This window comes from Panthera leo, chromosome F3 (genome assembly GCF_018350215.1).
Source record: "Panthera leo isolate Ple1 chromosome F3, P.leo_Ple1_pat1.1, whole genome shotgun sequence".
Classification (NCBI taxonomy): Eukaryota; Metazoa; Chordata; class Mammalia; order Carnivora; family Felidae; genus Panthera; species Panthera leo.
In genome coordinates this window covers 1,463,001-1,475,433 of record NC_056696.1, presented here as the reverse complement: position 1 = coordinate 1,475,433, position 12,433 = coordinate 1,463,001, and the positions used below count along the sequence as shown (strand labels likewise).

General features: G+C 48.8%; 1 protein-coding gene across 5 annotated transcripts in view; it reads right to left on the bottom strand.

The window, feature by feature from the left end:
* Positions 1-10,344, bottom strand: part of FBXO28 (F-box protein 28) — a 38,413-nt gene extending 28,069 nt beyond the window's left edge. For all 5 annotated transcript variants that reach the window (XM_042924819.1, XM_042924820.1, XM_042924823.1 and 2 more), the window contains exon 1: positions 10,075-10,344. In XM_042924819.1, the coding sequence (XP_042780753.1) occupies positions 10,075-10,341 (267 nt within the window). In that variant the 5' untranslated portion in view covers positions 10,342-10,344. The remainder of the gene's footprint in view (positions 1-10,074) is intronic.
* Between the last annotated feature and the right edge of the window lie 2,089 nt (positions 10,345-12,433).

Genomic DNA, 12,433 nt, shown 5'->3' with positions numbered 1-12,433 from the left:
ACCTGGACAATGAAGGCTTTACTGCTCTAGTACTAAATACTATGGGCTTCCTAATTCACAACACGCCAGATGAAATGTGTTAAGAAACACTGCTTTTCAATTTGAAAACAAGAACAGCAAATTTTAAGTACTGAGTAATTCTTAATAAATGGGATTTTAAAATATGGTGGGATTCTACCCCCCCCCCCTTCCTTTTTGGTAGAAAGAGGGCACAAGTGAGCGAAGGGCATAGAGAGAAGGAAGAGAGAAGCGGGGCTCATGCTCACCTGATGTGGGGCTCGAACTCACAAACCACAAGATCATGACCTGAGCTGAAGTCTAATGCTTGACCCACTGAGCCACCCAGCTGCCCTGGAGGGATCTGTTTCTAACTAAAATAAACCAACTGTCAACATACCTTCAATGTCTATTAAAGAAAATGACAGTAATAAAAACAATATGTATCAAGATAACTTTTAACGTTTATTTTTTGTAATCTCTACACCCAACGTGGGGCTTGAACCCACAATCCCGAGATCAAGAGTCCCATGCTCCCCCGACTGAGCGAGCCAGGTGCCCCAACATAAATAACTTTTAAAGGAAAAATAACTCTTCTAAAAGTATCTAGTGAGTTCCATTTTTGCAAATCTCTTTGATATGTGGCTTTAGAGGAAGTAAAATATCATATCTGCTTCTGTATTCAATCTACTGAGATATTACCTTGGAAAATTCTAGAAATCATAATATACAGGGGCGCCTGGGTGGCGCAGTCGGTTAAGCGTCCGACTTCAGCCAGGTCACGATCTCGCGGTCCGTGAGTTCGAGCCCCGCGTCAGGCTCTGAGCTGATGGCTCGGAGCCTGGAGCCTGTTTCCGATTCTGTGTCTCCCTCTCTCTCTGCCCCTCCCCCGTTCATGCTCTGTCTCTCTCTGTCCCAAAAATAAATAAAAAAATGTTGAAAAAAAAAAAAAAAAAATTTAAAAAAAAAAAAAAAAAAAAAGAAATCATAATATACAAGGATACATTTCATGAACTCTCGGTTTGCTGACATCATCTAATGTCGCAACAGCTACTGGAAAGCTCTGTCCACTTGTGAAAGAAGGCGAGTGAAAAATGGGCAAGAACAGCTTAGTAGTATAATGAAAATATTTTAGATCTTACAGACTCCTTCAAAGGGTCTTGGGAACCGCTTTGGGATCCCAGGACTAAACCTGAAGAACCAGTGCTCCATTCAAGAGGACAAAGGGCCTAAGATAGAGGTGTGGCCCGTGCGAAGGCACAGGGTCTGGAGTGAATACGCCACTGAGCAAATAGTGACGACAGAGCAGATGTGCAGGCAAAGCTGAGTGAAATACTTGGAGCAGAGAAATCAGTAATGAGAAAGAACTTTAAAAAGACTGCCCATTTTGGGAAAGATCTTGTATGGAGAATGGTCATTTTCTGTAAGCAGAAAATCTATTAGGACCAAAGATGTGGGTCCAGAAAATCCATGAAGATGAACCCCCAAAGGAAGAAATGGAAGATAAGAAAATAAAGGCTTATATACAGAGTCTCAACATTTTAAAAAAGTGTTTATTTTTGAGAGAGAGAGAGCATGAGCAGGGGAGGGGCAGAGAGAGAGAAGGGGACAGAGGATACGAAGTGGGCTCTGCTCTAACAGCAGAGATCCCAACACAGGGCATGAACTCACAAACCGGGAGATCATGACCTGGGCAGAAGTCAGATGCTTAACGGACTGAGCCACCCAGGTGCCCCTCAAGTAATATTTAATGTTAAAAGCTGGTAAAAAGATGGGGCATCTGGGTAGCTCAATCGGTTGAGCGTCTTGCCTCTTGGTTTCGGCTCAGGTCATGATCTCATGCTTTGTGAGTTTGAGCCCCGCATTGGGCTCCATGCCGACAGTGTGGAGCCTGCTTGGGATTCATTCTCTCTCTCTCTCTCTCTCTCTCTCTCTCTCTCTCTCTCTCTCTCTCTCCGTTCCTCCCTCTTCCCCTCCAGGGTGTTCCTATCAAAATAAATAAACTTGAAAAAAAAAAAAGCTGGTAAAAAGAGAAAACAGGAGGTCACAAAGACAGACAAATTGGAACAGCACCGAAAAAGCTGAAGTCAAAAATATTTTAAGCATTAGTCAATACTGTAGGAAAAGATCAGCCTTTAAAGTGGTATTCTTTCTTTCCTGGATGTTTGATAAGCATGGACTGACCAGTAGCACAAAAACAAAGATACAACGGATCATATATCTTTGTGGAGAATTCAGAAAGAAGCAAAGTGGCCTCTGAACAGTTGGGCCCCGAACAACACAGATTTGAAGTGCACGGGGCCACCTATACATGCGTTTTTCTTTTTTCTTTTTGTGGATAAATTCAGTACAGCTCTGTAAATGTATGTTCTCTTCCTTATGATTTTTTTTAAAGATTATTTAACTGTAAATAATTTCTTTTCTCTAGCTTACTTTATCATAAGAATAAGGCATATGATATGTGCAACACCTGAAACATGTGTTAATGGACTGCTTATGTCACCGGTGAGGCTCCTGATCAGCAGTAAGCTTTTAGTAGTTGAGCTTTTGCGGGGGGGGGGGGGGGGGGGGGGGGGGGGGGGGGGGGGGGGGGGGGGTGGGGGGGGGGTCAAAAGTTCTATGTGGATTTTCAAATCCATCGTGGTTGGTGCCCCTAACCCTTGTGTTGTTCAAAGGTCAACTGTATGCTAATTTCCCCTGCGATACCTGATTACGTATGCTAGCTTGCAATGCAAAATTATCTCATTTAAAATATAGCTTTATACATATGGGTAGTTTAAGAATTTCCCAAAGCTAAAGGGAAGAGTATTTATTTCCCTGGTTTATTAAAAGAAAACAAAAATCCTAGCAATTCAGCCATTTGCCCAAGACAGTAAAATACAATTCTGAAGTCTAATATACAAAGATGATGACTCTGTCAAAAACTACCATGACATTTATAGGTCAGCCAAAACCTACACTATCAATATAGAAGGGAGCTGATGGAATATCAGCCTCTAATGGGGACATTTGGCTTGGATCCCTCTTGCTGTCCCGCTTTGAGAGAACAGATGTGGTTTTTCCTTGTTAAGTACTTCAAGATTTAAAATGCCGTGTGTATCTTTTTCATCATTTTCTAACATAAGTAGTAATGAAAATTTTTCTTCACTCTGTTTAGAAATCTTTTCTGACATGTTGTGCCACCACGGTCCTTGACGATGCAAGACACGTATGCCGTCAATGTGTGCGACCCACAATTTCCCTGTTAAACCTGATCTTAATATCAAAATCTTGGCTGATTCTAAGATGCACATTTTTGCATATTTTAACATTTGACATTGGAAATGGTCCTAGAATTATAACTGGCAGCATTTCTTCTTCAGATGTCTTAGAATGCCTTGGAATACAAAATGGTGGACTTTGATTTTGTTTAAGATGTTATAGAGACTTTAAGATGCTACCAATTTAACAAAAGCTCTTCTGGGGGGGGGGGGGACATAAGCACTGCTACACAAATCTACATATAAGTTGATCAAGACACATTCTGATTTCAAAAATGTTAAAATCTGAAGCTGTATCTTAGAATCAAGGAAATATTGTAATGGAACCACATTTTTCATGTACTTATTTCATGGTCTACATTCTCAAGTGAACTGAATACTTGATGTTTTTCTCCAATGAATCCAGAAGCTATTACCAAAGATTAGGCTGCTTACTAATAACCCTCAAACTGGAAGGAACTTAAGACACCAGAACCTTCAGTGAGGACATGGAGACATTAAGAAATTATGTAATTTGCACAAAGTCACCACACCATTCAGTGGCAAAAGGAAAATTAAGAATTCAGGCTTCTAATTAGTATCTTCTTAAATTTAGCAATCGGCAGCATAGAGATGGAAATAATCACCCTAATTACTCTCAACTGATTGCGGTCTCACTAACACTGTCCTGCGGCAGGGACTGTCAGCAGCGGCCTCAAGTAGGACTTCTTGAGCAGGCAACATGAGGTCTCAAGGACATCGGTGGGCGTTCTCCCCACAGTGCTGAAGTTAGAGAGATGGCGCTAGACCAAAATCTTTCTAGAATTCTTCCAAAGTTCAAAAACCAGAAAACAATGAGACAAATCTGCACTGTAAAACATTTTATAAGCCATCTGTCCTGATTCTTCAAAATGCCAACTGCGTGGAAGAATGAAAAAAGTAGGGAGAATGTTCTAAAGAGACAAATGTTTTATTAGATTCAAAGCACTTATCATCCACCAAAAAAAACAAAAAACCAAAAAAACACTATAGGGACATTTTGGGGACAATTGAGAAATTAAAATGTAAAATGTAATTTTAAATCCCTGGAAAGTGATAATAGTGTGATCACAAAAAGGACAAAAATGTCATTTTATTTGCATTTTACTTTCAAATGGTTTAGTGAAATAAATAATCTGTGTGTAGATTTAGAGAGGGAGAGAATGATCAGACAACTGAAAGAGATAAAGCAAATGTGGCAAAAAGTTAATGATGGGTAACAAATCACTTAAAAATTGTGCTTCCATGGTATGGATTATCTAATATACAATACCATATAAAGAGACACAGAGTTAATTATGTACTAGAATCACAACTTTTACATTTTTTGGGTATCCCCCGTAGATGTTCACTTGGAAAGAAAATATAAATTTACTATTAGACTGAGCAAAACAATCAGGAAGAAAAGCCTGTTCCCAGGATTTCTATAATGCCTCCTAAAAGCCAAAGAGAAAAGCTCTTCTGGGGCGCCTGGGTGGCTCAGTCAGTTCAGCAATCAATTGTTGATTTTGGCTCAGGTCATGACCTCGAGGTCTGTGGGATCGAGCCCCGAGTCGGGTTTGTGCTGACAGTGCAGAGCCTGCTTGGGATTCTGTCTCTCCCTCCCTCTCTGCCCTTCTGCCGCTCACTCTGTCTCTGTCTTGCTCTCTTGTTCTCCTGCAGACAGCTACTCACTAACTATACACTAGCTTCATATCATCTTATCAATGTTTGTTATCATTAAGAGTATTTTTCTGGGCGCCTGGGGGGCTCAGCGGGTTAAGTGTCTGGCTTTTGCTCAGGTCATGATCTCACAGTTTGTGGGTTCGAGCCCCGCATCGGGCTCTGTGTGGACAGCTCGGAGCCTGGAGCCTGCTTCAGATTCTGCGTCTCCCTCCCTCTCTGCCCTCCCCTGCTTACGCACTCTCTCTCTTTAAAAAATAAATAAATGTTAAAAAAAAAAAAAAAAAAAAAGACAATTTTCACTCAAGCTTCTTAAAATGCTCCTAAATTAAAACATTTTCTCATCTTGTCTGTTGGAGGTAAATACGAAGCAGCTCACGTTTCAGCTCTGCTATAATTTGTACAGAAAATACATTCTCCTCACAACAACATTTATGTTGTGTTCATCACACAGGGCAGCGAAGCGCTTTTTAGAACGATTCAGGGGCGCCTGCGTGGCTCAGCTGGTTAAGCGTCTGACTCTTGGTTTTGGCCCAGGTCATGATCTCACAGTTTGTGAGGCCGAGCCCTGCATTGGGCCCTTTGCTGACAGTGCAGAGCCTGCTTGGGATTCTCTCCCTCCCTCTCTCTCAAAGTAAGTAAAAAACTTCAAAGAGAGAGAGAGAGAGAAAACGATTTCATTTATTCAACAAATACTGAATACTGATACAGAATCACAGACTATGAAGGATCCCCGATGAAAGGGTATAAGGAGCCTAAATTCAGTGCCCGACCGGCCCTTCCGGAGACAATTCCAACACAACACGCAAGAGCAGCAGTGTTGTAGGGGAACTCCGAGGAACAGGAGGGGGTCAAGTTCAGGCAAGAATCCCAGAGGCTTTCCCGAGGTGCTAACAGGATGGTGTACCCCGAAGACAGGCAGGAGCGGCTGCGGACAGAAGAGGCGTGCTTGCAGGACCGGGGTATCTGGGAAACCCAACAGCTCGACGATGCTGGTTTCAATCAACCTTCGTGCCAGACGCTGGAAGGAGGTGCCCGGGAGAAACCTCTTGCAAAGGTGATCTTTTGCTCCTAGTCTCAAACGTCAAGAGATTGGACCGTACGCACAGGCCATCCTTTGAAGCTAGCACCTTCTCCCACCCCGCGAGAACCCGCACACCCTGCATGCGGGGCGCGCAGGTGCCTCTGGCCCCGGTCAGGAAATGATGACACGAAGGGGTGCGGGTTGTTTCCTGATGTCTTCACCTGACCACCCCCCCTCCCAAAAGTTGTCCACGCTGGAGCTTCTCAAAACAGCTTCTTAAATCTGGCCGGTCTGTGACATGAAAAAGGGCAAAGGGAGGGGGAGCCTGACCACTGCCGTAGGTCATATGACACGCCACACAATCCTCTCGCTGCTCTGATTAGTCACCCTGCTCCAAGCACTTCGTCACACCGTATGTCATTTTTGTTTCCGCCAGGAACGTTCTTTCACTGTTACTAACTGGACAAAAACTCATCTTGAGGGAGCCTCTCCTGAATAACGTCAACATTCTTGTATTTATCATCTTTGCACTTGTTATCTGCCGCCTTGTAAGTATGCTCCTTCTGTTTTCATGATCCTGCGGGCAGGCTTACTGACTGAAACCCTCTTTCAGACTAGAATCTTCAGGAATAATGAAGTGTCCCCCACGTTATAATCATGTACCTGTACTTAAGTACCTGGCAATAAAAATAACCTAATGATGAGATGGGGAGGGGGGAGCCACAAATCAGCAATACAAAGAATATATTCTCTGTAACACCGCAACAAAGAGCAGTGCTTCTCCAAGTGTGCTCTAGGGACCCCTGGGATCCCCAAGATCCTTTTGAGAGTCTGTGAGGACAAACTATCTTCCTAATACCAAGATGTAACTTGCCACTTTTACTCTCGTTCTTTTATAACATATAGTGGACTTTTCCAGAGGCAACAGGACACGTGATAACATTTTTTGACAGCTGATGAAGTATGTACTGTCTATTCCTGTGTTCCTGTGTCTTCTAGAATTTTCTAAGGTAAGCTCTTAGGTTCTCAATAACTTTTAAGAGTGTAAAGATGTCCCGGATTTAAAAAAAAAAAAAAAAGTTACAGAACAACAGAGATGAGGAAAACAGCTTGGCTATTAAAAAATAAAGAATAACTGTTTCTCATTATCCTTTGTATTTTCTACCAATCAACCTTCTCTGTGACTACAGTTTTCTAGCATATTTGAACACAAGCTGGAAAAGGAACTATAAACGGGGAACAGATTTAAGTAGCTAGAGTGTCTAAGGCAATACCTTGGGATAAAGTATGTCTGCATTTGGTTACCTACCGAAAGATTTCCTTCTAGATAACGAGCAAGCCTTCTGAATTTAACCTTTAGTCGTACTTATGACCTGAACCGCTAATAGGGTTCCATTAAATTTACAGGAGCTACGCTCAAACCGCACAGGAAGAAACTCCTAGGATCTCGCTAAAACATCTTTGAAAATGCCTGCCGCATTCATGATTCAGTGAGTGAGAACACCGTGCTCACCAGTCGGAGCTCTGCGCTCAAGCCTGGCTTAGACATGCTCCCTAACAGGGCAGGAACTCACTTCTTAACCTTTGCTACTTGTTTCAAAAACTCTCAAACTTGTCAAGGGGGCCTAGGTGACGGTCTAAAGCTGCATCAGCACAAATCTGTCTGATCTACTGGAAAAACAACTCAAAGTACAAGTTTTGTCATTTCAAAAGTTCTATTTGGCCAAATAATTTTAAGTATGTTGGAAGAGTTAAATATTTAAAGAACTATTTCTGTGTAACCAGGATTTCCAGGCTCTGGGCATATTTTTGGAGTAACAGTCAATGGCAGGGAAACCCCAACAATTCAACAGGCTATTTGCACAATCCCTTGGAAGTAGCCAGACTGCGGAGTCAAATTTAAATTATTCGTGGTCACAGGAAGCAAAGACTACACCAACCAAAGTGCACAGAGAATTAGAGAATGTTATTTTAGCAATTTCAACGTTTTGAGAGCAAATCTTTTGTGCCTGTTGGGCACCTAGTTTAGGTGCTAACAGTTACAGTTGAGGTCCTAGTAAGGCAAGTAACCTGGGAAGGAAGAAAAACCCCAAATATCCCAACATCAACTGCTGGGTAGTTGACATTTAGCTTTACGGAAGCTAATTCTGTTCTTAATTAATATCGCTCTCTTCAAAGGATATCCAGCCTTAATTCCACCAAACAAACAAACAAACAAACAAGCCCCACACACTTAGAAATGAAAGGAGCTAAGAAACTGATGCTCCAGATAGCAGCACCCACACTGAAGTTCCTGGAGTTTCTGGCCAACAGTTCTTTAGGTACAAACGGCCACTTGGCCGGAAAGGGCACGGCAGGCACCCCCTGCACCCGCCACACAGCTTCTAGACTGCCAGTTTCATAAAGACCACAACTAAATTAATGCTGACATCTAGTGGCAAGAAAGAACATCTTTCTTTCATAATGCTACCTGAATTGTGCCCTAGGACACCAAACCAATGACTCTGAAACCAAAGACGTTTCCAAATCCCCACAAAAGATTACCCACTTAATCTAAGAATCATCTACCGATCTTAAGTAAGCAGAGGAATTTCCTCATTCCTAAACCAGAGGGAAAAAGCACCCCTCTTTGAGACATACAATTGGCTGCAGAACCTTTTGGGCTGGGGGTGGGGGGTGATGGTGGGGCAGGGGATGGTAAGGGACTCCCCATGAAAAATCCTTGTTTGAGACCACAAATCGTATCCTTAAAAGCTTGGGACAGGTGACCGCTTAAGAATGCAGCTCAGTATTTCCCTGGAAGGATGTCATTTATCAATAAACTGGGGTGCATTTTAACTCTGTCCCGAAAAAAGCCAGCTCCCCCCCTTTAAAAATGCTTTTAATTTCTGAAAAAGCGAACGACTGAGAAAGGAACCGTGTCCTCCACACCTACAGAAGTGTGACCGCGCCAAGCTCTCCAGAGCCATTGTCTGGCTCAGAGGCTCGACCCGCAGACGCAAGACAGGACGGCAGGAAGCCCGATCGGACACCGTGCTTTACCAACCCGACGGAACGCTGGAGATTCCACAGGGACTTCCAGGGTGCCATGCTCTGGGAACTCGGGGACACCCAGTTTTGAAACGGCACTTTCCGGCGGAAGAATTCCCCGCCCTGCAGCCCGGGATGGCGAGAAAGAACAGCGGCCGTCGGTCTGAATCACAATTCGTCCACTTTCCTTTCGGAAGCCTGGTCTCCCTCCCACAGCGCGGTCATGGCCAAGCCGGAGCTGCAGGTGTGAACGCGGCCGGTCGACGGGAAGCTGCCGCGCACAGCGCATCCAGAAGTCCGTCTTTGTCCTCTCAGAAGCCACCCCGAGCCCGGATTTCGCTTCGACACAGAACCGGCCTGCAGTCCCTTCAAAATGTCCACCCCCTTCAACCTCCTTCCCACTTGGAGACAAACCCACCGACAGGAAGCACAACCTCTCCCTCAGCTGAGCCGTTCGTCAAGCCCTCGGCCGAAGCTCGGCGCGCGGTAGTGTCCTGACGGCACAGATCGCGGAACCTCCGCGGCTCCGGGGGGGGGTGGGGGCACGGCGTCCCCCAGAGCCGGCGGCCGGGGGCCCGGGGTCACTAGTTAGGAAACGGCCGGGAGACCCGGCGCGGCCCGGGGGTGGGGAGGGTCGGGGCGAGGCCCAGCCGGGCTCCGTCACCGGCCAGCCGGGTCGCGTTCCCGCCCCTCCGGGCGCCCACCGGGGTGGGGGAGGCCTGACCAGCAGGGAAACCTAGGGGGCGGAGGGGGGCACAGTGCGTGATCCCCACGGACGAGCCGAACCTGGCGCGGCCCGGCCCGGCCGGGGGGCTGGAAGGTGGGGCACAAAAGGCGGCGACCGGAGCCGCGAGGTCGGCGCTCGGGCGCGGCGGCGGCGGGACGCCCAACTCCCGCCCCGCTTCCCGGGCCCCGCCGTCCCGACCCCGCGGCGGGAAGGGGGGGCGACCCCGCTGACCGGCGCCCGGACTCCGCGTCCCGGAGCCGGCTGCGCCTCCCTCCCCGGGGACGCGCTCGCCTCTCCGCCCCCTCCCCGGACCGCGGCCGGCGGAGGGGGCGGCGGGGGTCCCGCGGGGGCCTCACCAGGCGGAGCTGGCTAATTTCGTCGTAGGACATAAAGCTGAGGATGTTCTCGATGGCTACGATGGGCAGCGCCACCAGCGTGTTGTTCTGAGGCAGCTGGTCGGGAGCCAGCGGCGGGGCCGGGGGCGCCTGGGAGCCCGGCTGCGGGGCCGGGGCCGGGGGCGGGGGCGGCAGGCGCTGGGCAGAGCCGGCGGCCGCACAGGGGCCGCCGTCGCCGTGGCCGCCGCCTCCTTCCTCAGCCATCCGCTCCTCCGACGCCGCCGCCATCTTGGGGGTTTGATGCCTTCCCCCCACTGCAAGGGGCCCAGGGGCGCTTCCGGTGCGTCACTTCCGCCTGGGCGCGGGGCGGGGCGGGGCGCCGGAGGGGCGGAGCCTGCGCGGGGACGCGCGGAGGGAGCCGCGGAGGTCGCCGCGGAGGTCGCAGGTCTTCACGGCGGGGAGGCGGGGTCGGGCCGTGTCCGCCCCGGGAAGGCGACCCGAAGACGCCCAGGGCCGGAGCGCGAGGGAGCCCGGCCGGTTGAAGTGCTGTCCGCCGGAGCGCGTTTCTTGGCGCGCCCCCTGACGCGGGACGGTGGCCACAGTGTCGCCTGAGTGCAGGTGGGACGCGGCTCAGAGTCGTGGTTTCCGCGGACCCAGGAGTGATTCGTTTAGGCAGGTAACAGGAGTGAGGTACTGATTGCAATAAGCAAGTGGAAGAACCTTGACGACATCAAGCTAAATGACAGAAACCAGGTCCAAGGGACAACACTCTTCTGGAAGTCTGCAGCCTAGTCCGTGGCGCGGAGGGGGCGGGGAAGGGGGAAGCGGGAGGGGATGCAGGAGAGGGAGCTGCTTCCTGCTGTGGGGCTGGGGAGCTGCTGGGTGATGTGGGGGGGGGGGGTGCGGGGCCGGGGTGCTGCTGGGTGACGGCGGGTGCGGGGCCGTCCTGTTGGGTGATGGGGGCTATGGGGCCGGGGTACTGCTGGGTGATGGAGGGTGCGGGGCCGGGGTGCTGCTGGGTGATGGGGGGGGTGCGGGGCCAAGGTGCTGCTGGGTGATGGCGGGTACGGGGCCGTCCTGCTGGGTGATGGGGGGTGTGGGGCCGGGTTGCTGCTAAGTGATGGCGGGGTGCGGGGCCGGGGTGCTGCTGGGTGATGGGGGGGTGCGGGGCCAAGGTGCTGCTGGGTGATGGCGGGTACGGGGCCGTCCTGCTGGGTGATGGGGGGTGTGGGGCCGGGTTGCTGCTAGGTGATGGCGGGTGCAGGGCCGGCCTGTTGGGTGATTGGGGGTGTGGGGCCGGGTTACTGCTGGGTGATGGCGGGGTGCGGGGCCGGGGTGCTGCTGGGTGATGGGGAGTGCGGGGCCGTCCTGCTGGGTGATGGCGGGGTGCGAGGCCGGGGTGCTGCTGGCTGCTGGCGGGGTGCAAGGCCGGGGTGCTGCTGGGTGATGGTGGGGTGCGGGGCCGCCCTACTGGGTAATGGGCTGGGGGAGATGTGTGCAGGGCTGGGGGGGGGGGATGCGGGGGAGGGAGCTGCTTCCTGCTGCGGCCAGGGTCCTGCTGGGGTGAGGAAGAAGGAGCGGGGCCGGAGGAGCGGGGACTTGGGGGGCAGAGGGGAGGAAGATGCGTTCTGTGGGGCCTGGGATGAAGGCGCTTCAGAGTCTGAGATAGAGGGAGCACAACCTTGTGAGTACCCTGAAATGTTAAAGTGATTTTTAGAATATATGAATTATATCTCAATTAAAAACTTGATTTAGGGGGGCTTGAGTGGCTCAATCCGTTAAGCCTCTGACTCAGGTCATGGTCTCAGGGTGGTGGGATGGAGCCCTGGGTTGGTGGAGGCTGCTTGGGACGCATTCTCTTGCTCTCTGTCTCTGAAAATAAATAAATAAACATTTTAAGTTGATTTAGGCAGGAATCATCAAAAAAATACTAAGCTGAGAAAGTAAAGGTGTGATGTGGAATCTAATATTTAGGTAGTCTCAAAATAATTGCCCACAAGTTACATGTTCATCGCAAAGATAAAAAAGAAGTTTACAATAGAGAAATTCGGTGGCCACTATCGTATCCAAATCATCAGTATTAATATCAGGAGTTATGGGAGGAATGGACAGCATGTACCTCCTGAGGATGTGACACAACATAACATTCCTGCAAAAAAGAAAAAAAAGGCATAACCTTTATTTGAGGTAGGCAAATCTGGATAATTGATCAGTGCTCTGTAAAAACAGTATTGTCATGAAAGACAAAGACTAAGGATTTGTGCCAGATTAAAAGGGACTAAGGAGATAAAATAACTAAATTAACGGGTGATCCTGGATTAGGAAAAATAGCTCTAAAGAACATTATTGTGACAGTTGGCAAAATTTGAATATGGGCTAT